This window comes from Balaenoptera borealis, assembly GCF_965194805.1.
Source record: "Balaenoptera borealis genome assembly, chromosome: 8".
Lineage (NCBI taxonomy): Eukaryota > Metazoa > Chordata > Mammalia > Artiodactyla > Balaenopteridae > Balaenoptera > Balaenoptera borealis.
In genome coordinates this window covers 8,597,850-8,623,818 of record NC_138865.1, presented here as the reverse complement: position 1 = coordinate 8,623,818, position 25,969 = coordinate 8,597,850, and the positions used below count along the sequence as shown (strand labels likewise).

The 25,969-nt window shown below is 41.6% G+C and overlaps 1 protein-coding gene across 3 annotated transcripts in view; it reads right to left on the bottom strand.

Moving 5' to 3' along the window:
- PINX1 (PIN2 (TERF1) interacting telomerase inhibitor 1) overlaps window positions 1–25,969 on the bottom strand; it is a 79,480-nt gene that overhangs the window by 49,224 nt on the left and 4,287 nt on the right. For 2 of the 3 annotated variants that reach the window (XM_082402885.1, XM_082402887.1), the window contains exons 2-6: window positions 25,694–25,803; window positions 24,024–24,116; window positions 22,204–22,282; window positions 11,911–12,003; window positions 5,705–5,781 (exon numbers count right to left, since the gene is read on the bottom strand). In XM_082402885.1, the coding sequence (XP_082259011.1) occupies window positions 5,705–5,781; window positions 11,911–12,003; window positions 22,204–22,282; window positions 24,024–24,116; window positions 25,694–25,803 (452 nt within the window). The remainder of the gene's footprint in view (window positions 1–5,704; window positions 5,782–11,910; window positions 12,004–22,203; window positions 22,283–24,023; window positions 24,117–25,693; window positions 25,804–25,969) is intronic. The other variant, XM_082402886.1, reaches the window with a different exon arrangement.

Below are 25,969 nucleotides of genomic sequence, written 5' to 3'. Positions count from 1 at the left end.
AAAGGGACACAAACCACAGTGAAGTCATGCTTTGGTTCAAAAAGCAAAAGCTATCAGAGGAATGCACGGCAAGTGATCATTATTAGCTGGGTATCCTGAGAGAACATAAGAAATACATGGTTTCTAATTCAATCAGGTTATAAGGGTGAAGAAAATGACAATTATTTGGCCCAAAGCCTATGCCAGTAGCGTGTTGTTTAGAGAAACAAAGTACAAGTGCTGGTAACACACTCTCAGTCCTCGCTATGGTTTAGGAGTATTTTCTCTAGTGATAAGGCTGAATCAGGAAACAAGCTGGATAGAGGAAGGAAACTGGGAAGGTGGGGGAGGGAAAAAATGAGAGAAGGGAAAAAAAAAAGGAGTATCAGGAAGTTCAACGAGATAGGAACTAACAGAATTTGTTTTTCAGTATCTCCAACTTCAACTTGCAACCAAGTGAGAAAAGACACACACACATACTTGTGCCTCTAACTCCCAGCAGGCACTGGCCAGCACAAGTACCCGCGGCGGGTCTCATGGGGCCCTAGTAATTTCAATTCAACATATTCAATCATCTCTTTGTCTCCGTAGGAAGTGCATACATCTCCAGTTTAGGCGTACTCCAACCCAGAGTTACCGTCTTCCCATGAATATAGTCAGAGTGTAGTCCCTGAAGAGACAGGAAGGCTTTAACTTCTACCACAGTGAAAAACAGTCAAGCCTGTGAAAAACTATTCCAGAGTGAAATGCAATGTTGGAAAACCAATTTCTGGCAAACAGGATTGATTTTAGAGACATCAAATGACCTGATTCTACAAGGCGTTCTCGAAAGACCCATGAGATAGAAGACATAAAATCTAGCATGGAAAAGTGCAGGAGGCAGGTCACTGAAACTACAATCAGCCCTTAAAAACCTGGGTATTGATCATTACTGATATGAGCGGACTGAGCATCAGACTGTGAGAGATCCAATGATCCCTATACGTGACATTCTATTTCAGATCAGACAATTCAATTGGCAGCAGTGATTGCTGGGGGGAGGGACTGTGGTGGAGGGAGTGTGGCTGTAAGTGGGGCCAGCGTGAGGGAGACGTTCGTGGTGAGGGAACAGTTCTGTGTCTGAATTCGACAGTGGTTACAGGATCCACAAACATGATGACATGGCACAGAACTACACACAGACCGCACCAGCATCAGTTTCCTAGTTTTCATCTTGTATGATAGTTAATAAGATGCAACCCCTCTGTACTATCTTTGCAACTTCCTGTGAATCTATAATTATTTCAAAATTAAAAGTTTTAAAAAAACAAAAAGCCAAAAAAACCTCATGACTGGTATTAATTAAGGGCTGCTAATGTTTTGGGGATATGTATGTGTGTGTGTGTGTGTGTGTGTCTGTGTGTATTTAGATCATTCAGTTCATTTGAGAGACCAGAAAACACACAAGTAACATGGTATCTATGCTCCAGGAACTCAAGCTGGCTTGTTCTTAATTCAGCCTGCCTACAGCTCCAATGACAAAGTAAAATGTTCCCAAAGCTGGCCCAGGCATTTGGTAATATGCTTCCGAACCCCTAACAGTTCAACTCTGATTGAAGGCAAGGTAGTGACGTTTTGAAACTTAAACTATTATTTTCAGCAAAATGAGAATCATTTTTCCACAAAGTTCTGATAAAGTATTAACTATTTATGTCTCTGGCAAAATCTCAAATAAAATTGCTACATCATAACTAGATCATTAAAAATGCAGATTTTTTTTTTTTTTTTTTTAAACACAACAAAAGTTAATTAACATTGGTAGTAGTGTGGTATAGGGGAAAGAACACTGACTTTGGTGTCAGAGGGACCTGGATTTCAATCCCATCTGTGCCACTTCGGAGCTTGGTAACAAACCTTTCTGAGCCTCTCTGCAAGAAGGTCGATAATGATGCCTACTTCATAAGATAGTTATGAGGATTAAGTAGAGAAATAAGTGTCTAGTACAGTGCCTGGCACACAGATGCTTAATAAAGCTGTAACTTCTATTATCGTAACAGCCCGGGGTTGTAGAAATCAGCGGGCTGGGCTTAACGTGAGAGGTATGATGCTCCCCAAGCCTGATGTGGACAACGCCCAAGGTTCTTTAAACCTAGATGCAAAGACAGGATCAATACCAGCACCTTATCCAAAGCACCCAGAGAGGTACTACCGCTTTAACATTTCATACCACCATGGTTTCTGAGACTCCAGAATCTGACCTCCAGCAGCGCCTTGGCCTTGGCAATGCCAAAGATTAACTTGAGGCCAATGTTGCTATGGGGGTCAAGGGAGTAAAACAAAGCAATATTCCTTCCAGCTGAACACAGGAGCCAAAAGAGGTTGTGTTTTCAAACAGATCTGATCAAAGGACTCCAGCCCTCAGCTAGAAGGGCTGTTGTAATTATCATGGTAAGGTTTCTTAGCAATGGTTTACTTAGCAACAAGGAAGGTACAGGTATGCCTCGATAAAAGCGAACTCAATATATGAAAATCTATATGTGTGTAAAAGACAAACTTAAAAGTGACTGCTTTACAGACAGGCGTTTTATTTGGTGCCTAAAAAATGTGATTAGATTTAAGTACATATACACATGCATGTGTATGTCAAATGTAAAATACTGCAGAGATAAAAGAAACGAAACTGAGTTATTTGTAGTGAGGTGGATGGACCTAGAGTCTGTCATACAGAGTGAAGTAAGTCAGAAAGAAAAAACAAATACTGTATGCTAACACATATATATGGAATCTAAAAAAAAAAGGTCACGAAGAACCTAGGGGCAGGACGGGAATAAAGACACAGACCTACTAGAGAATGGACTTGAGGACACAGGGAGGGGGAAGAGTAAGCTGGGACAAAGTGAGAAAGTGGCATGGACATATATACACTACCAAACGTAAAACAGATAGCTAGTGGGAAGCAGCCGCATAGCACAGGGAGATCAGCTCAGCTCGGTGCTTTGCGACCACCTAGACGGGTGGGATAGGGTGGGAGGGAGGGAGACGCAAGAGGGAAGAGATATGGGGATATATGTATACATATAGCTGATTCACTTTGTTATACAGCAGAAACTAACACACCATTGTAAGGAAATTACACTCCAATAAAGATGTTAAAAAAACAAAACAAAACACTGCAGAGGCCCCACGCGCTCCCTGCGGCACATGCGGCAGTGCGACCAGCGGCAGCGGCATCACCCGGGAGCTCCTCAGAAATGCAGAATCTCAGGTCCCACCCAGCCCTTGTGAAACAGAACCCACAGCTTAACAAAAGTCCCAGAGGATTTGTGTACACATGAGGATTGAGAAGCCCTGCTCTAGGCAATAGTCCTGACACTCCAGCCAGAGGCTCCACCTGCAGAGTTACCCGTCAGGGCCTCTACTAGTGGTTCTCAATCCTTACTCCTCATTACACGGTAGAATAAACACCTGAATCATCTGGGTAGGATATTTTTTCTTTTAATTAAAAAAAACAAAAACAAAAACAAAAGGGCTCTCTCTTTTTTTTACGTGCTGATGCCCAAACCCTAACCCAGACTTTGGATTTCATTGATCTGGGGTGGGACCCTGACAAGAGCAGTTTTTTTAAAGCTCCTCAGCCCATTCTCGTGCAACCGTGGTGGAGAAGCGCTGCTCTAGAGCAGGAGCTGCACCTTGATAGAACACAGCCTCTCCACCAAGCAGGATCTTAAACGCACGAGCAGAATGAGAGATTAAGATGTGCCTGGATATCATTGTTGCACAAAACACAGAATTATACCAAGGCTTGTCTTCGCATACCAAGTGCACCAAAATAGATTTTCCCTGGGCTAGTACTAGGGAGCTGTTTCTGGAACTCCTCAAATACAGGCGAACGGCTCACTTTAACAAGATCATAAACGACTATACCACCAAAAAGTCAAGTACCGCGCAGTGTTGAAAAACCTTATAGCACCCAACATCAGTAAGCCCTCAAATAGATGGCGATCAGAGGATGAGAAACCTCTCATCTCCTATAACGAAAAGCTTTCCTGTGCTTACCACATAAATTCTTTTAAAGTTCTACCAGAAGCCCATAAATAATATTTCCTTCCCCGATCTGTTCAACTGTACAATTTCAAAGAGGATGCTGGAGAGAGAGGACGCGGGCGGGGGGCAACGAAGGCTGGCAGCAGGGAGAATCAAGTAATCCAAGAAGGCAAGGATTCGGGAAAGCAGGTGCAGTGGGAATACACGACCGGGAGAGCTGGGACAGAAAGACAGTCGCTGGGGGCCCAGGGAGGGGCGTGGGGCTGAGGTCAAGGAGCAGGGTGTGGCCAGGTGGGGCTGTTAGGGCAGAGCAGAGGCTCAGAGAGCATCCCTGAGGGTACTGAGGACGCTGGACGGAGGGGAAGACTGAGATAAGCCAGGGGTGAAGTCCTTGTGAGCCAGGCAGAGGGCCTAACCCACATCCCACAGGAACCAGGGAGGGGCGGAGCAGAGCTGTGACCAGAAGCTGGGTTGTCTGATGACCCTGAACAGCCTCCTGTGAATGAAGCATCCAGCGCGGCCTCAAGTCGGGACGCCCCCTCCCTCATGACCCACCTGCCTGGACGTAACTCAGCAGAGCTGCAGGCACTGCCGCTCAGCAGGCCCCGGGGCCCAGGCCTGCCTCCTCTGTCCTCACGGCTACACATGCGGGGGCAGAAAAGTGCTGAAAGACTAGGAGTTTGGTCCTAACCTACAAAGGAAGTCACCAAACAAAATTTCCAATAACTGGTAATTCTGAAGTCTTTGAAAATTATATTAAGTAACAAATAGCTATCATCCTGGAAAATTTTCTGACAGTCTGGAGAAATGTCAGAAATAAATGAAACACGTCTTTTTTGCTCTGTAGTCATCAGGGCCTTGACTAGGAACCAATAAAGGAACGTGAGTATGACACATCAGATTGGTTGAGTGATAGTTACCGTAGCTAGTGAGAGCAACCATATATTTCAGATTTTCATAGATATCAGTAAGATCAATTTTAAATATTTTTATCCCATTATCTCCAGAAACGCATATTCTAAGAATCCTAATATTCTGATATCCAAACGACATCCAGGGCTGTCTCTTACAGTTGGAAATGGCACAAAGAACTTTGTGCTGTATTACAGAGCCCAATTTAATAGTTAGAATCATGAATTCTGGATGCACCCCATTCAGGGTACAGTTTAGTCACTCGATTCTTGTCTTCTAGTTTTGAAACAAACAATATTGTACAATGGAGGAAATACCACATCTAAATCCCTTCCAGATTCTCCATTCCGATCCAACACTGTCTCAAAATGCTTTTCAAGTGGAAGAGCCCAGGACTGAGCGTGAGTCTGACAGTCTTCCCCACAGCCAATACTCCAGAGAGCTACGCAGTCTGAGCAAAGCGGGCAAAATCGCTGCCTGCAACGCCTCCCTCTCTCGTGCAGACGGGAGAGACGCTGGCCCCTTGGAATCTATCAGCAACAGGCATTCTTCCCGGAGGTAGTCTAGTCCTCACACCAGGAAGGAAAAAACCCCAGATAACACACATTCTTTTTAAAGTTCCTTATAATACATATCATCTATCAAGTATTACTATTAAGAGGATACCATTTAGCCTTTGTATGAAGCCTCTAGAAGTTTTTTTTGGTAACTTTGTCTGGAAAGTACTATCAGTAATAAATATACATAGTTCTCTACACCGTTGAAAAATCAATCGTATGTGGTTTAATACCTCGGGAGTCTTCTTATTCTGTCTTTTCCCAAAAATGCAGTCAAGATCTGTTTGGCTCCGAGATGAGAGATCCTTCCCTAGAAAAACATGATGCCTTCAGTAATACATTCTTTCTAAAATAAGGAATACAAATATAAACTATGAAACTCCTGAAAGCAAGATGGGTTTTGGAAAAGAAATAAACAATTTTGTAAACTACTGACCTTCTGTTTCCCCTTCACAGATTACTGCAATTAAATAAATTTAAAAATCACTTAAAAATCAAATAAGTGAACCAGAACCCTTGACTTTCTCTTAATGTTAGAAACAGCCCTGAGCATGGAGATCGAGAGGAAAGCTCAATTCTAAAGCAGCTCTACTACTGGTATGCCTTCAAGGTATGATTTCTGGGCCTCTGGGCTCCCCACTTAGAAAATAGATCCCGTTTACTTCAAGGAGACATGAGCTACATACTTAGGATTATGAAATGCAGGATAAAAAAAATGCTGCTAAGAAACATAGCTCCAAAACCCCATATGAGCACAGGAATGAGAACATACTGCATTTGACACATAGAAGCTCAATAATTAATTGAATGAATGAAATTCTTTTTAATAAATGCAAATAAAATTCGTTGCATTGGGGTGAAAGGGTTTCAGATTTTTCTCTTTAAATTTTTTTACTGTAATAGCTATATCATTTTAAAATAAAAGGATACATAATAGGAGTCGGAAATTAAATGGCTTCTGGCAAAAACAGCGCCCAAAGGATCCTTGATTCTTATTAAAAACCCTAAACTCTTTAACTTAATTTCAAACCCACAAACCAACTAATTTAAAATTCACTTCTACGGAATTTCCACTTCTACCAATAATACCCTGTGAGCAGCGGACCAAATCTAGTCCCATTTGTCAACTTCATGGTAAATGTATTCTAAAATGTAACTACTACATATAAAGTCTTGAGGCTCTGGGGGAGTGAGGCTCTGGGTTAGACACCAGAGTCTTTGTTCTGAGAGTTCCACTGTCACAGACCCACTTATCTTCTTGGTTTCCTGCAGCAAACTGACTTGGCAAAGTACCGTCATGACCCAGAAGGGTTCTAGTTCACTGACTATCACTGGGGCATTCAAATATGATATTGCTCAGTGACTCCATGAAATTAAAAAAAGAAACACCCTTCGATTTAATGCAAAACCAGGCGCCAAAACCAGTTTCCTAGGCTGCAGTACCAGACTCATGGGTCCGGTCAGTGCAACCTGTTCCTGCCAGGAGGACAGGCTCGTGCGTGGCTCTGTGCTGCTCTCGCCTCTCTTCCTGAGCTGGAAATAAATGAAGCTTCCTGGTTCTACCTGGTTATTACGTAGAACCCAGACAGAAGACCCCAAAGGAAAGCTACTCAAGAGCAAAATGAAGCCTATCCCAGATGGGAACTCAGAAAACGAACCAGAAAAGTGGGGAATAAAACTGGTGGGGAGAAGTGGGCAACGTTCATGAGGTCTGAGATCTATTCCAAGCTTTGCCCTCAGCAGAACCCATTCTGCACAGCAGAGCACATTCGGGTGGCAGTTTCTAGTTCAGAAAAAGGAGTTGTACTGAGTTCAAAATACGTGGCACAGCCACCCATCCCTAAGCTAGCTCCTGAAATGGAACAGATACCCTAAAAGAAATGCAAATGACAATCTCTTTTACAGCAACTGAACTAAAAGGAATGCTGGAGGGATTAAGGAAGGGAGGGTACATGCAAGATGACAATTCTAAAACAGGATGTCAAAACATGAACACGCAGTGATGAAAAACAAATCTAGAATCAAAGGGAAAGCTGTCAAGCTAGTAGAGAATGTACCAATGAAGGCGCAAGTGTTTCTAAAGTTTTGGTGATGGGTTCTCATATCAGAAATGTCTATCCTTTAGCAAAGTTCACTTAAGTAAATGTAGAAACCAGGACTGTTACAGGCCTTGCTCTGGATTTGATCTGGAAAACAAAACACAGAGAAGAATTAACAGAGACCAATGGAAAGGAACTTAAAGGTTGATAAAACTGTGAAGATGGAAGTGATGTTGAAATAGTTATTAGTTAATGGTCCTGGCTGAATAGTTTATAAATGTTATAAAATTATGGCCAGTTTTGAATAAAATATACATATTAAAAATGAGTTTGAAAGTTACTGGCCTCAGTTCTGAATGACGGTCAAATCACAGCAAATACTGTTGATAAACTTGTCTCTTAGAGAAAATGACAATCAAAAAATTGAACAGAATAGGAAGTATATGTTATCTGCCTGGATTTGGTTTATTTATCTACCAGTCTTCAGGTGGCCGTAACATTTCAAGAACCAAGGAAAAAAGGTTCTAGTAGCCAAGCTGATGTAACAAAGTCCATGAAAGGATGATCTGATACTTTCAGAGAACAGCACTTTATTTATGATCATTTTAGCTGTTTTTCTAATCATGAGGATTATCAGGTGTTCCTGTCTATCAGTGCAGCAAATTGGAAGAGAGGAACATGACCGCAGCCAGACACCCTTACAACACCAAGAAGTCCACATGGGAAGCAAATAAAATGATAAAACATAAACGTAAGAACTTAGTAATCATGGAAATTTGGAACCTCTTAGTTTAAGGACAAAAGTCACATAGAGCCCAACAAGTGCTAAGGCGAAAACTGTATTATAGCACTGTATTATATCCAGGACTCAAAAAACGGAGTTTTTCTACTCAGAGTAAAGGGGCAAGGGTAAGGAAATGCAGGTTTGAGAAATATGTTTGTTAAATAAAAAACACTGAAGGGTTACGTAGGTAGCTTCACTTGCTTAGAAAATGTATTTGCATTCCCCAATCAAGAAGGATAAAACAAACGATATTATATTTTGTTTTTGTTTTTTAATGAAAACACATAGGACTGATAATAAGCCTAGGACAGGAGATTAAGGAAACTTCACTGAAAGGGTAATAATGTGAGAAAATCAGGAAACCTGAGAGAATCAGAGCAGGGGGTGAAATAAGTGAGACCCTCACAACCAATAATAAGACAGCCGGAACTTTTTAAAAGCCTGCAATGGTGCTACTTCACAGGTAAATGTCAAAAGAGCCAGAGGCAGAAGAGGAAGGGGAACACACATCCCCGAGCCTGACGGCGGGGGGCCAGCCTGGCCAGGACACCACAGTCCGCGCCCAGGCCAGACGCCGACCGCGGGGACACGCGCTACGAGTGTAGTTCCCTTGTCTAAGAAGTGAAGTATCACAAATTGCCACAGGAATAAGAAGCCTGGATAAATTACCTCAGTGAAGCCACACAAGTACAGGGTACACAACCGTCCACCCACCCGCTGCATGACTGGGAGCAACAAGCAATGCTCTCTGGACAACTTCTCACTGTATAATATTAAAAACCTCGAAAACGGCTTTGGAGAAATGTATATTTTCCCTATTTTTTTTTCCTCTGCAGATATGGCCTTGCCAAACATTTTCAAATTAAAACAAACCACTGTTGAAGTTAGGCTTTTAAACAAATATGGATGAAATTAACATTTTGAAATTATGTAATAAATGATGTCAAATTTAAATTATAAACTTAGGACTAGAGAAAGGAATAATTACGTATCAGAACTAAAATGCTACAGCCAATATTTAGGCAGTAACAAATTTTACAATGCTATTTGCTACTGTCATCTCTCTGAAGTGAAATTTTTATCTTCACTCTTCACACCAAGCTAAATAAAATGCCGTCTTTCCATGTTTTAGTTTCCTGGACCATAGATGGAGTTACAGTATGAATCACCCTCATTAAATAAGTGAGTTAGTTACTGTAACTATGAGCATACCCATGGGCAAAAATCCTTATCATCCACTATGCTGAACAATCAAAATGTCCACACAACGGCATCATTTCTGGTAAGTTCTAAAGCACAACCTATTTTAGAACCCAACAATGACTTAAAAATCTTTCACTTCACAAAAATGGAAACTGAGGCTAAAAGAAGGGAAGAGGTTAAGTGATTTGTATGAGACAGTCATGGCCAGAATCCAGTTTCCTGTGGCCTAAGATAGTCCTCCTTGGAGGAAACTGAGAGTTTATCATTCACATCCAGTGACAACAGCTGCTCTACAAGGAAAGATTTCTTTCAGTAAGTTAAAGAACTTTAAAATAAACGTTTGGGGGACTTCCCTGGCGGTCCAGTGGTCCAGCACGGAGGCGCTTCCACTGCAGGCGGCATGGGTTCGATCCCTGGTCAGGGAACTAAGATCCCACATGCCGAGCGGCATGGCCAAATAAATAAATAAATAAAATTAAAAATAAATAAGTAAATAAAAATAAACTTTCATTGTGGATTGCTGAGATGGGCGGTAAATGATTATTTTCCTCACTACCTGGATTTCTGCCTCCCTCTATCCTTTCTATTTATTCCCAATCTGCAATTCCTCTATTTTCCACTCAATCTTCTCTGCTACCTTTGTGACAATATATGTTGAATTACCTTCCCTGCATACCAATGCCTCCTGCTCCCCAAACAAGGCTAATAAATAAGCAAACCTCATTTTAAAAGAGAGAAAAGGAAAGCACAACACACCAAGCAGGTTGATAGGGTCACCTGGCAAGGGGGTGGCTTAACTAGAAACAGAAAGGAGATACTCCCAGCATCCATTAGATTAAAGTAGATTAAAGAGGTTTATCCCGGCTTCAGCAAATGCTTCAGATGAAATCATGCATGCAGTCAGGTACTAAAGGAAAATGAGAAGATTCTATTCCCAAAAGTCAAAGCTTAAAAGGCTGCCGTACTACCCAAAAGTCACAGCGCACTTTTAATTTCATGTTTGCTCAGCAACCCCCCGCTGTATCTATTTTTTTTTTTTTTTCCTATAGGGTCTAATGAGAAGGAGGGATATTTAAGGGGTTGGGCATGAAGTGACCATTTAGCCTCTCCCGACAAGGACAGAGGGGCCAACAAGGATTGTTTTCTGTTGTGCAGCAGGTCAGGGGTGGATAGGAACCCTGCTCAAAAGCCATACAGGAGAACGACAAAGAAGGTTCTACCCTGACAGAAAGAAGAGAGGCTAACACGATGAGCCAGACAAGCCACACCTGCCGGGCCAGGGAAGGGGGGCCCAGTCTCTCCCTGCACGCGTCCCCGAAGCTAATCGGCTCTCTCCTCCCTTCAGCTCTGCCATGAGCCCTCCCTCAAACCGAACCCAGTCTACCTTTTGGGGTCCTGGCTCCACAGGAGAGCCACCAACAACAGTTTAGAGTAGTGGGAATTCCAGTGCCCACTGCTGCAGCGGGGTTCTAGGGGTCAGGGAATTCCCAATCATGCCAACGAGACTAAAGCAAAGACACGTGCTTTTCCTGGCATGCAGAGGTAGAAACATACGTCCACTCTCCCACAGACGAACCATCAAATGGTGACTAGATAACACAGTTATCATACTTACACTTTAAGTATATTAATGTAATAAATAACGTTTTGTGCCTGAAAAGTACACAGCACACAACACTGTTCCATGGGAAAACATCTGGAGAGTTGATGAGTTCAAGTTAAATGGTTTCTTTCCAATACAAGACTGCCACCTAGTGGTTAAAGAGGACACCTGCACCCACGACTGACCGTGTAGGTACAGCACTGGGAAGGGAGTGGGGAGGTGGTGATGAAGGAAGACATGTTTTCTAACACTATTTTTGCAATGACCATGGAACACCTAAGTTAACACTACATGAAACACAGAAACGGTGTGGAATAATAGAGGAGTCAACTCGGGAGTGAGATTTCTCATACTGGAGATCTCAACATGGCACATAATTCTCTAAATTTGCACATTTTAGGAGCTGTTCAACACCAACATTAAGCTTTGAAAAACAGGAAAATGTAACTAAAAATGTTGAGCGATAAATTAAAATTTTCTGATCTAGCCACATAAAATCCCTTTTCTCCTCTAAACAGCATGTTAGCTTCCACACTCAGCTTTTTACCAAAGGACTTGTACATAGGCTAAAGCCGAATCTGGGGCCCACCTCAGAACGAATGAGTCTGCATCTGCATCCTAACAAGACCCCCGGTGACTCACAGCAAGAGCTGAAACGTCAGCGCTGCTTTAGATCAATCCAGTCAGCGCGGCCCTCCTTCCCCAATCTTGTAAGTAAAACAAGTGATGCTGGTGAAGAGCTAAAACTGCTTTAAGAAATCCAGTGTGAACACAGAGATTTCAAACAAGTAAAGAAACGCTTAATTTTACCTTTTGTGAATTTCATATAATGAACACGGTTTTTGGAGATTTTGGACTTCTCTTCAAGGCTGAAAGATTTCTTTTCCTTGTTGTCTGAGGAGTCTTTTAAAAAAGCATGAAAAGCATTACATTAAACTCTCTGCATTCCATTCTCATTCTCTTACAGTGACACAGTCTTATTTAAATAAAATCCTACGAGCCCTATTATTTATCACTGAACTCTAAAAATGATTAGAAATATTCTTAAACTGTGTACTATGGATCTGGCAGGGCTATTCTCCAGAAGTTTATAACATCCTGGAGGAAGAGAAATGAAAACTTGTGTTCACACAAAAGACCTCCACACGAATGTTCATGATAGCTTTATCTGTGATAGTAAAATACTGGAATTAACCCAAAATTCCTTCAATGGGTGAATGGCTGAGCAAATTCTGATACTCCCTTATATGGGAACACTACTCCACAATAAAGGGGAAGGAGCTGTTGATACTGTGCAACAATCTAGATGGACTTCAAGGGCATTATGCTTAAATGAAAAGGTCAATCTACATACTATGTGATCCACTTAGACTATAACATTCTTGAAACGACAAAACTACAGAGATGGAGAACAGATGAAAGGTTTCTAGGGACAAAGATGAAAGTGGAGTTTGGAGGTTGGAGGGGTGGAAGGTGGGTGTAAATACAAAAAGGCATCATGAAGCAGCTCTTTTGTGGTGATGAAGCAATTCTATATCTTGATTGTGGTGGTGGCTACATGAAATTATACATGTGATAAAATTGTACAGAACTACACACACACACATACACACACACAAATGAATGAAGGCTAAAAACAAATAGTGAAAACTGAATAAGGTCTGCGTTCTAGCTAATAGTCGACATGAGTGTCAATTTCCTAGTTTTGATGTTATGCTACAGCTATCTTAGATGTCACCGTTGGGGGAAACTGGGTGAATGGTATTCAGGATTCTTTCTACTACTATTTTTGCAATTTCCTGTAAGTCTACAATTGTTTCCAAATAAAAAGTTCTTTTAAAAAGTGAATAAAGGTAAGACAGATTAATGATCATCAAAAACAGATCAGAGAAGATAATCAGGTAGAGCGTGAAGGAGCAGAGCTGGCACTGAGCCACCGCCTCAAACACCAGATTTCACTGGAGGCTCGCCTTTCAGGACAAAAACAACAACAAAAACAAATCATTGAGGAATAAACTCAGGTGGTTACTCCTTTGACAAAACAGGAAAACATGAGCCAGGAAGCAGTCTTAGTCCTTTGCCTGAAATGTCAGAGCACCTAGATCCGGGGTGAGAGTCAGGGGCAGGATTCTCAGTAGCTGCCTGTGTTCCCTCATCTTTATCTATTTGTCACGTTTAAGTAGCAGAAAGAGCACATCATAGGTAGAAAAGAGACTGAATTTTCCTATGGTTATGTCATAAGGAAATACAAATACGAGGTTAGAGAAAGGAGAAAAAAGGAAATTTTCACCTTAGTAGTGAAGCAAAACAAGCACATGTCCATTAAACACATTAGCTAACTGTAATCCCTCCCAGGAAATTAGTCATTTTGAAAGCAAAGTGTAAATTACAAGCAAGGCTCTGAACAATGTAAAGGCAGATGTTTTCAGCTTTCAGACAATGCCTAGCGCAGCTTAATCACATCAACAGCCTGAAACGTTCTCCTCCACGGTCACTTCCCAAGATCAGCTTAGGACTTTTTCAAAAACATCCCACCAGGAAACTTTCTGCTCTTTTTTGTGGCCAAACACTTTACATAGCACATAGCATTCTCAATTTTGATGTTCCAAACACAAACTACCAAGCACAGTATCAGCTTGAAGTAGCTTTTACCAACTGAAGGCTTACTAAGTACTAGGCGCTGGGCTATAAGCTTTCTATGCAATCCTGTATTTCATCTTGGCAACCACCCTGGAAGGTAGCTGCTATGATTAATAAACCGACTTCATAGGACACTGAAGCAAGAGGGGTAAAATAAGGCCCATCAAGGCGGTGGCTATGACGGGAGTGGAACCCAGGCAGATTTGCATGAGAGCACACATCCTTAACCTCCACACTGTGTGCCAGCGCAGCTGCGCTCACACTTCTGGGGACGTGAGAACCCCCTGGGAGCTTTGCCACCTTCCGAGCACACAGCCTTTCCAGAGCAAACCCGAGACCGGACACGTCCTAGGGGGACAGTTTCTACCTGGCTGTCCACACACACGCTTTCCTAAAGCTGCTCTGTTCCGTGTGGATGCATCCATCTGGTCCTCTTCTTTGCTTCTCCCCTGCGTCCTCCTCCCACTTTACACAAGGGGAGCACAGCTCTCCTCTCACCAGGATCAATAAGGAACGAGCCACAGTACTGGCGTCGTGGAGGCGTCTTTTAATGAAAGCCGCAAACCCAGCACTTCCAAAAAGGTTTTACTGTTCTAATAATTATCAAAATTTATATTTCCTGGTTTTGTTCATTATAATCTACTAATTAATAAAGACAACCTAATCCAAAGGGAAAGTATTTACCCTTAGGCCTTGGGGCTATTAGACATAAACCCAAAATTTATATGTATTTGTTTTGTAGCAGAGAAACATGACAGGGTAATGAATTTTTCAAAGTTCAAGCAAAAAAATATATTAACATATTATGGGATATATACAAGGGAAATATTTCAGAGGAAAAGAAACTAGGAAACATAATATCTCTGAATATTAAAGGACTTACTTATCTATTTCTAAAGAGGTGACCATGGATATCAAATTGCTCTGGTATTGAACATCGACTGGATACATTTGGGACTCATGGAATGCTTTTATTTTAAAATGCCACTTTTCCCAATAGGCCAGATATTATATTCTTTGTAACTATTTAGAGCTGTGATTAAAAACGTTATCTGAAACTGTGAGATAGGCTATACTGTTTCTCGAAACCCCCTCAGGAGCCCTGGGAGCAAAGCTACTTGAAGACGCCTGTCCTGAACCACACCTCTGTGGGTGACAGGTTATCAGCATCCCAGGTTACTTCCAAAATATTTAAAATCACAAGGGACAAAATACCTGACAGAAGTAAGAAGCATTTCTCAAAACCATGAGATAAGTCTACCAAAAAGCTCAGTTGAGTCTGGGAGTAACTAATTGAGATAGGATAATTTTTAAAAATGAAATTTTAAAGAATATAGAGATTTTTGTGTTCCACAAAGGAATAAGGGTTATTTCTAGAACCTTTGCAAGATTCTATGAAAAGGATAGTATAGAATTTCTGTTTAGTTGAAAGGCAAACTGTGTTGATTCGGTAAGCAATCTTAAGGAACTAAAAATATTATTATACCAGAAAAATATGTTACTAGGTTATCGTGTCATCTGCTTGTCAGCTTTAATTTAAGTAATAAGACCAAAAATTCATTTGGATGAAGATACTGTATTTACCAAAGATGACTTGGCAGAAAGATAATCTCAGCTCTCCAGATCCATTCCCTGGCCAGCTTTTCCGTTAAAGGACTATTCTAAAGGCTGGACTGTACTGAGCCAGACGGAGGCAGAGCGAACAGCACTGTCCCTACCGCAGGGGTGCAGCACCCTCTAGTGGTCTTGAGGTGGAAGTTAACCTATAGATGAATAACTCAGTTAATGATTTACTATACTTCTATGCCTCACGCAGAAAAAGACTCAGCCTGCACAGGTGAGCCTGTGGATGGGGCTGCAGGACAGGCACCGCCACCTGGGGTCTGATGTGCCCTCGCCACCTTCCTGACGAGTAACACAGGCTTCGCCGAGGCACTCCAACACTTCTCTGACCGCCCTTGCGGGAATCCATCAGGAAGGCCCGGCTGCGGTGACTGTGCTCAGCCTGGGCAATCAGCACCAAGGGACCTGTCCCAAACCAGGGTTTTCATGGCTATCACAAGGGCATTTCTCAGTTAGCAAACAGTAATCACGATACTATCAAATTGGAAAAAAGTAACTTTCCAGCTATCACTGTCAAATCTCAAAAGCAAACTGCTCAAAACTCTGCTTTCTCTTTTCCACAGCTCCAAAATGAATCTCGTAGCTCCTTCCTTTATGGAACCCTGGTGTGACAACTTCTGGCATCCCTATCACCTGAAAAGTTACAAAGTATTCTCTAACTCAGTACATCAAAGGAGAAAGTTATAATACCAAACAAGGTGAGAATTTTCCCTGTTCAAGAATGAACATGTGGGGCTTCCCTGGTGGCACAGTGGTTAAGAATCCACCTGCCAATGCAGGGGACACAGGTTCTAGCCCTGGTCCGGGAAGATCCCACATGCCGCAGAGCAACTAAACCCGTGCACCACAACTACTGAGCCTGCGCTCTAGAGCCCGTGAGCCACAACTACTGAGCCCACGTGCTGCATCTACTGAAGCCTGCGCGCCTAGAACCTGTGCTCCGCAACAAGCGAAGCCACCACATTAAGAAGCCCGTGCACCGCAACGAAGAGACCCCGCTCGCCGCAACTAGAGAAAGCCTGCGTGCAGCAACGAAGACCCAACACAGCCAAAAATAATAAATAAATAAAAATAAAATAAATTTATAAAAAAAAAAGAACGAACCTGTGAATGCCTCTAGGTAAAAGAACCCAGACTCAAGAGCTTCTGCCTCCATGACGATGTCACAGTAAAGGCCACCTCAAGTCTGACACCTTAATCATGTCATTGAACCTGTTTACGAAAAGTGATGGCCATTTATACAACACCAGATTTTCATTAAGGTAGACGTTGATTCCTGATGTTCAAATTGTTGCATCTGTACTCTTTAGTTAACCTTCATTACAGGTTTAACATGACATAAATTACACTTGCCATGTTTTACCTCCAGAAAAGGGCCCATGCAATTTTCAGTAATCTCTCATCGCCACAAACATCACCATACATAGGAGTACTTGAAGTCTGTACAATTAGTTATAAAGCAAATCCCTCGTAACCACCTCCAGGGTTAGAAACAGAACACTACCTGCATCTAGAAGCATCCTGCACCCCTGTGCCTCTTCCTTCTATAACAGGGGTTCTCAGCCTCGGAACTACTGCATTTGGGGCTGAATGATTATTTGTTCAGGGCAAGAAGGAGAGACACAGCTGTGCTGTGCATTGTATCAATAGGATGTTTAGCTGCATCTCTGGCCTCTCCCGACCAGATGTCAGGAACATCCCCCGAGTTGTGATCACCAAAAATGTCCACAGATATTGTGAAATATCCCATGGGAGGCAAAATCATCCCCAGTTGAGAACCACTGTCCTAACAGTAACCATTACCATGATTTTTGGGATAACCACCCTTCCCCTTGCTTTTCGTTCTGGTTTTAACCATTCTGGGGGGAGAGGGGGTAATAGCCATAGAAAGTGCATAAAGCACAATGTACTCACATACCTGTGTAACTACCAACTGGGTCAAGAAACAGAACAAGAATATTAGCCCAGGAGTTCCCCATGAGCCCCTTCTCAATCCCAAACCCCTCCCCCTCCCCAAAGGTAATCACTATTGTGACTTTCATAGTAGAGTACTCATTTCTACCACGAGTAACTTTACAACAAAGTTATAACAAAATAACTTTGTTATAACAAAGTAACAAAATAACTTTACCACCCAAGTCTAGTACCTAAATATCAGATTTCTGCATTCCATTTGAAGTTCTATGTAAGTGGAATCACACTGCATGTTATGTGTCCCACTTCTTTCAGTCAACATTGAGTTAATGAGTCTTCGACACCAGAAGCAAACTACAGCCTGTGGACCAAATCCGGCCCACCACCTACTTTTGTAAATAAAGTTCTATGGGAACATGGCCACATCCATTTGTTTATATATCATCTCTTGCTGCTTTCATACTCCAACAGCCAAGTAGTTGTGACAGAGACGCTTCGGTCTGCAGAATATCTCTATCCGGCCCTTTGTGGAAAGTCTGCCAAACCCTGCTCTATACTCTCACATGTAACTGTACTTTATTCTTCATTTCTTTGTATTTACAAATGTGGCAGTCTACTTTTCCATTCTATTGTTGGCGGATATCTGGGTTATTGCCAGTTTGGGGATACTACAGATAGTGTTTTAAGTATTCTTTCCTTCTGACTGAAGGATGTACATCCTTGAAAATTTCCTTTATTTACGGCCTACTGGTGGTAAACTTTTTGTCTGAAAATTTATTCTTGAAAGACATATTTGCTGAATGTAAAGGTCTAGGTTGCCAGTTATATTTCCCTCAATATATTACTCCAATGTCTTTGGCTCCCATTGTTAAGAACTCTGCTTTCATATATAACTGTTGCTTCTTTGAAGATAATAAGCATATTGTCTCTGGCTGCATTAAGAATCTTCTCTTTTGTGTGTGTGTGTATGCTGTTCTGCCATGATGCTATGTTGTCACATCTGTTATTACATTTGCGAGTAGAGACTTTTAATGTAATCTGCATGGATTCTCTCAATTTTCTGAATCTGTGGATTTGCTTTATCACCAGTTCTAGGCAGTCTTCAGCCCTTATCTCCTTAAATTTTGCCTCTGTTCCATTCTCTCTCTTCTTGTGCTGCTGAACTTTTATTAGATATTAGATTTTCTCACTTTATCCTCCACCTAAACTTCTATTCCATATTTCCATCGTTTCGTCTTTCACACCTGCATTATGGATACTATCTTCTAATCTATGGTCTACACTTTCTTCAGCCGTGTCTACTTTATTAAACCCAACAGCACATTCAGTATCCAAACCTGTGTATTAGAAGCCACCTAAAGTCATCAATAATGCAAACTTATGAATACCTGATGGGAAAGAAAAAGCTTAGGAAACAAAGAGATTTGGATAAATTTTCAAATAAATCCCTCGTATCTTTGCTACTGTCTCTCAACTACTCAGGAACTGAGAAAAATTGGGGAATCTAGTTATTTTGGTATTTACTTCATTTCTTTCTCTCACACTAGATTTGAAGTTTCTTCACAGGGGGAATGAGTCTTTTTATCTATTTCTGTATCCTTAGTCTTCAAATGACACCCTCAAGAAAGTGAAAAGACAACCCACAGAACTGGAGAAAATATTTGCAAATCATATGTCTGATAAAAGACTTGTACCTGGAATATATTAAAAATCCTTACAAGTCAACCATAAAGACACATAGCACAGTTTAAAAATGGGCAAAAAATCTGAATAGATACTTCTTCAAAGAAGACACACAAATGGTCAATAATCATGTGAAAAGATGTTCAGCATCATTAGCCATTATAGAAATGCAAATCAAAACCAAACTTAGATACCACTCCCACCAACTAGCATGGCTATAATCAAAAAGACAGATAATAGAAAGTGTTGGCTGAGATACAGAAAAATTAAAGCCCTCATACACTGCTGGTATCACCCAGCAACTCCATTCTAAGTATAAACCCAAGAGAAATTAAAATATATGTCCACACAAAAACTTGTATGCTAATGTTCAAAGCTGCATTATTCAAGATAGACAAAAAGTGGAAAAAACCCAATGTCCTTCAACTGATGAACGATAAACCGTAGAATATCCATACAGTGGACTCTTATGTGGCAATAAAAAGGAGTGAAGTACTGATACATACTATAACAAGGATGAACCTTGAAAACGCTACGCTAAGTGAAAGAAACCAGTCACGAAAGACCCATGTTGCATGATTCCATTTATATGAAATGCCCAGAATAGGCAAATCTTTTTTTTTTAACATCTTTATTGGAGTATAATTGCTTTACAATGGTGTGTTAGTTTCTGCTTTATAACAAAGTGAATCAGCTATACGTATACATATATCCCCATATCTCCTCCCTCTTGCATCTCCCTCCCACCCTCCCTATCCCACCCCTCTAGGTGGTCACAAAGCACAGAGCTGGTCTCCCTGTGCTATGCGGCTGCTTCCCACTAGCTATCTATTTTACATTTGGTAGTATATATAAGTCCATGCCACTCTCTCACTTCGTCCCAGCTTCCCCTTCCCCCTACCCGTGTCCTCAAGTCCATTCTCTATGTCTGCATCTTTATTCCTGTCCTGCCCCTAGTTTCTTCAGAAACTTTTTTTTTTTTTTTAGATTCCATATACGTGTGTTAGCATACGGTATTTGTTTTTCTCTTTCTGACTTACTTCACTCTGTATGACAGACTCTAGGTCCATCCACCTCACTACAAATAACTCAATTTCGTTCCTTTTTTATGGCTGAGTAATATTCCACTGAATATATGTGCCACATCTTCTTTATCCATTCATCTGTCAATGGACACTTAGGTTGGTTCCATGTCCTGGCTATTGTAAATAGAGCTGCAGTGAACATTGTGGTACATGACTCTTTTTGAATTACGGTTTTCTCAGGGTATATGCCCAGTAGTGGGATTGCTGGGTCGTATGGTAGTTCCATTTTTAGTTTTTTAAGGAACCTCCATACTGTTCTCCATAGTGGCTGTATCCATTTACATTCCCACCGACAGTGCAAGAGGGTTCCCTTTTCTCCACACCCTCTCCAGCATTTACTGTTTGTAGAGTTTTTGATGATGGCCATTCTGACCTGTGTGAGGTGATACCTCATTGCAGTTTTGATTTCAGAATAGGCAAATCTTTAGAGACAGAAAGTAAATCAATGGTTGCCTAGGGTGGTTGGGGGAAGTGGGGAATGAATACTACTCGGTACAGAGTTTCTTTTGGGGGTGATGAAATGTTTCATAATTGGCTCTGGTGACAACTCTGAATATACTAAAAGCCATTGAACTGCACACTGTAAATGGGTGAATGGTAATGGCATGTGAATTACACCTCAACAAAGCTGTTAACAAAAAGTGCAGTGACTCCCTGCCCCGTCCCCTGACCCCGCACTCTCAGCTGGTTCTTCTCATTTTCCTTACTCCACGTTTCTTGATAATATTCTCATGCTGCTATTTCTTACCAATTTTCAATTGACTTCCAAAAACTGAACTGAGGAACAGGATGCAGTTTTAAATTGGCAACTGAGTATGGACCTTGTTGAGAAGGTGCACAGAAGCTACCTGGGGGAAGAGTGTTCTAGAGAGAGGGAGGAGCTAGTGCGAAACCCCAAGGCAGGAGCACGCTTGGTGTATTCAGAACCCAGTACAGGAGTCAGTGTGGTCAGGATGGAACTGGTAAGAAGGGGGAGGGTAGGAGACAAAGTCAGAAAGGGAGAGGGTCCATATTGTGTGGGGCTGCAAGCCCGCTGCAGGGGCTCCGGCTCTTATTCTGAACAGAAAGGAGGAGCCAACAGCGGGCTCCGAGCAGGAGCAGCACTTTAGAAGCGTCCCTCTGGCTGTGAGGCTGAGAACGCACTGGAGGAGTGCACGCGCGACGGAGAAACATCAAGTCAGAGCGGCAGCTCCCTGTCTGGGAATTCTGCCCAGGGGACACTTGGCACGATCTGGAGATATGTCCGGTTGCGACAACTAGGGGGAGGGGGTGCTAGTGGCATCTTGGGGGTAGAGGTCAGGGATGCTGCCAATCATCCTAAAATGCACACGACATGCCTCACAGCAAAGAGTTATCTAGCCCGAAACGTCAGCAGTGCCATGGCAGAGAAAACCGGCTTTAGAGGCACCTGCAATAATCCAGACAAGAGATAACAGCTGCTCAGACCATGCTGGTTACCGTGCAGGTGACATGGAGCAGTCAGGGTCTGAATATATTTTAAAGGTAGAACCAACAAAATTTCCTAGTGGACACAGCTGTTCTTTGGCTGGAACAGCTGGAAAGATGAAGTTGACATCAACTGAAATGGGGAAGATGGTGGAGAAAACAGGCTGTGGGGTATGGGTGTCAAACAGTTTGCAGGGTGCAGGTGGGGGAGGTACATAACTGGAGTCTGGACCTGCTAGGTGCCAGGAGTCGACGACACCCTGAATGAAGACACTGAGCAGGGCGTTCAGGAGAGAGGGTGAAGGAGTAGAGGGAAGTGTGGCAGTGGTCACCACACATCGCCCCGTGAGACCGGAGGGCGTAAGAAGAGAGCCAGGGCCAAGGAAAGATGAGAGAGGGCCAAGGCCGGAACTACGAGACCCTGGACATTGTCAGGCTGGGATAAGGGAAAGGCAACAGAGAAATGTAAACTGAATAAAAGCTTTATCTTGTCATTCTCAAACTCTTAATGGGGAAAAAAGTGTTTGCTTATGACTAAGGTTAATTCAATGAGAATACTCCTAAAACATAAACAGAAATGACTATTTGTGATAGCTACAATCAATTAACTTTCAGATATAGGATGCTTACAGTAAAAAGAGTTGATAAAAATATCTTAGGTTGAGATTATGTCTTCTATAAGCCTAATGGATAAAAAGCAAAGTTTCCTTACCTGCTGTTTCCTGCCCATGGCAAGTGTTCAGTTCAGCCAGAAGCTGGTTAAAATCATCTTGATGAGCAATCCAGTTGTCCTGAAAACAGCAAAAAATCAATTAGAGACAAGCCTGGAGTTTACCTAAGCTGAGATAAGATATATATTGGAATCAGGGAAATCTGGTAGTTAATGTGAATTTTTAAATGTTTCACCAAAATATTATTTTATAAATTTGAATGAAAAAGAAATAGTATACATTTGAAACGTAATTTATCTATATCATTATTAAAAATGAGGATCTTGGAAGCTTAAGCCCTGATTTCAAATGTAGATGACTTATCAAGTCAACTTATAGTCAAATAAACAACAGGCCACCTGTGTGCTAAATGTTAAAATAAAGCAAAATAAAATATTTTTTTTCTCACTATGGGAAATTATGCAGGTCAAAGGGAAACAGCAGATTTGAGGGCTCCCTTCTTTGCTCATTTGACCTGAAAATCTTTTGCCCAATTCTGCTTGCTTGCTTCCACCCCAATTTCAGAAAACAGCAGTGGGGACGGGAGCAAGAAGGACCCCAGCTTCCCTGAATCCGTCAGCACCCATTTACAAGGGGCTCAGTTAACAAGCTCATCAATAACAAAGACGACCTGGCTTTAAAAGAGAATGAACGTCTCCAAAACAATATCAGCCTGCGGGGAGCAGGGTTTCAATTCGGGAACTTGCCTCATGCGTACTTTTTAAAGAATGCTTAAGGTTAAGGTATATTGAATAGGTTTACCGGGCAATGCTTCTCCTAAAAAGTTAAGTATATCTGTATATCCACCTCTCAAAAACTACCTTCAAAATCAACCTTACATAAACTCTTTTTTTAAAATTGTCCAAGGTGTGTTTATTAATTGATGAACATAAACGATATTGCTAAACATTCCATCTAGTAATTGTGTGACATTTCAAACATTTTGAAGTACTGGTCTTGGATTTTGTCCTCAGAAATAGAACATTCCCCCGCCACTTTTTTCCAGTTTATTGAGATATAGTTGACATAAAACATTATATTAGTTTTAGATGTACAACATGATGATTTGACAACATGTATATGTTAAACTCTTCCTTTAGTAGTTTAAGATTTTAGCTGTTAGCCCAAACAATTTTAGCTGCTCCAGTCCACTACTCTGAGCTATTGAACTAAGCAATGTAACCCAGTTTACCTAAAGTAATTCCCCAGATTTCCTACCAGATTCTGTTGGCTGCAAAAATGTAAGAACAAAGCTTTCGGTTTAGATCCTTTCTACAGTGAGCAATGATACTGAAAATGAAAGGCAGGGTAAGCCATGAACTTTTAATTACAGGGTCATATTTTCAAAGTGTCAGTGTTTAAGGGGAAATGTGAATAAATTCAAGTGCTATACACCAACAGTCAGAAACAGACAACGGGACAGGAAAAGAATACCACTTTCTTTCAGTATTTCCAAAATGAAATGCCACCAATTTTAACAATAGAAGCTAATATTACAACACAGGTAAAGATGAAAATTCCTCGCTGTCCTGAAATGAATATTTCTTTAAAAAAAAAAAACTTTTTGCAAAGTTCAGCAATAAAGCTACTTTGGATCTCTTATGCATAAGCAAGTAAAGAATCCCGTAGGGCAATGAGGCAAAACGATGACACGTTACAGACGCCCAGCAGCTTAGTTACGGGCTCCTTAGTTATCTAAAACATGTAGGATACACGCTTGAACAGCTTAAAACTGATCAATCAGTTTGACTGGATTAAATTTGGTACACTGACAAAAATATCCATTATGCAAGGAAAACCCCCAGCAGACGCTGTCGCTCACTTCGTTACTGATCGCAGCTCCTAGTCCCAGGTGGTTATTTTTAACTTGAACTTTAATATGATCTGTGGCTCCTTGCTCCTGAGCTCCTAAACCCTGTGGAGATTAAACACAAAGAGAGTTAGCATTTTTATTAGGTATAAAAATACCTCTCTTCCTTCATCAACTGTTTGATTAATCACTAAACATCTAGGAGGCATTATCCTTGTCCTCAAAGAGGACACAGTCTAATGGATTCTTACAAGATTCTGTAATACCAAGGATGCACTTACAATAATGAATGCCAATCCTTCAACCTGTGACCCACTTCAAGGACCACGGAAACACTAAGGAGAACATGCCTTTCTCTGATGCTCAAAAGCGGAGTGCTACTGCCAAACTAACGGAAGCCCATCAGAGGCATTAGAGTCTGTGGTGCTTTCCATTAAGTAATTTTACAAAACAACACTGAGGAAGGGGACTCCAAGTCCCCCGCATCATTAACACTCATCTGTAAAGAGTCCCAGAGCACCTGGTGTACTAAATGGCACCCAAGGTGGCTCCAGCACACTGGATGGAGACAAAATAAGATGATACAAAGGGGCCAGACCTTAAGGACCTTGGAAGTTATGGGGAGAATTTGGATATTATTTTTTAAAACAATGGGAAACCACCGAACTTGTAAGCAAAGGAATGACATGATCTAATTTCTGTATTTTAAAAGCTCGTTATGGCTGCTGTATGGCAAATGGCCCAGAGGAGGAAAAGAAGGGAGTCAGAGAGGCAGCTGAGAGGCTGCTGCGTTGATCAGGGCAAAAAACGGTGGTGGTTGGTCCAGGATGGGGCCCCGGATAGAGAGGAATAATGACTGGGGATTCGGGAAGTGAGAGAGGTCAAGGAATCAAGCATGACTCCCAGGTTTCTGGTTTGAGTAAGTTGATAGGGTGCTATTTGCAAAAGTGGGGAAAACTTGAGAAGAAAAAGATTTGTGGGGTGGGGAGGATCAAGAGTTTTATAATAAAAATGATCTACTTGAGATGAGGACAGAGAAGGGCCTAGGGCTGAACCCCAAGGAATTCCAAAGCTCAAAAGTCTAGAGGAGGAAGAGCCAGCAACAAAAATTTAGCAGTGGCTGGTAAGGTAGAACGAAAAACCGGGAGAGAGGGCAGTGTTGTGGAAGCCAAGACAGTGGTATTTCAAGGTACTTCAAGTCAATTACATCCAATGCTGCTAAGGGATAAAGTAATGTGAGAACAAAAAAGGATCCATTGGATTTGGCAAGATCTTCAAAGACCTTGACAAGAACCGTTTAAGTGCAGAGATATCAGCAGAAGTCCTACTTGAGTCAGGAATAAAGGGAATGTGAGAAAAAGGAGAAAATGTGTAGTCTAGCTTTAAGGGTGAATAAAATCTTACTCTAAGCAACATAAAACTCTGATGGTTAAGTATGATTCCAAATGCAACTAATTAAAAGGCACCATTTATAAAAATCACAGGTTAAACAATAAACAAAGACAGCTGACGTTTATGTTCAGTTCTAACTCTATCATCACAAGGTCATTATAATTTAATTATTTCTCCAAAATCCCTTATTGATCCAAAATAAATTTCTCCCAGTCTCCTAAGGAAGATGTATTCTCCTGATCTGAAATCTCTCTGCATGGCTCCAACTTCTCTGCTCTTCTCCAAGATACCTTTCCTTTGGACCACCCCATCTTCTCTAGCATCCTCTGGCCAAACTTGGAGTCATCATTACTCCACGCAGTGTTTCTTGGATCCACAGCCCACTTCTGCTTCCGCCGACCTGTAAATGACAAATTATCTCATTAGCAGCTTATCTTTCAAACCTGGAGAATACCTCACAAATACACACATACCTAATGCATACACACGATACTTGCATAAATACAGCAAACATTATGTTTTATTAGATACAGATATCAGATTTGGCATCCAATGAGATAGTATCA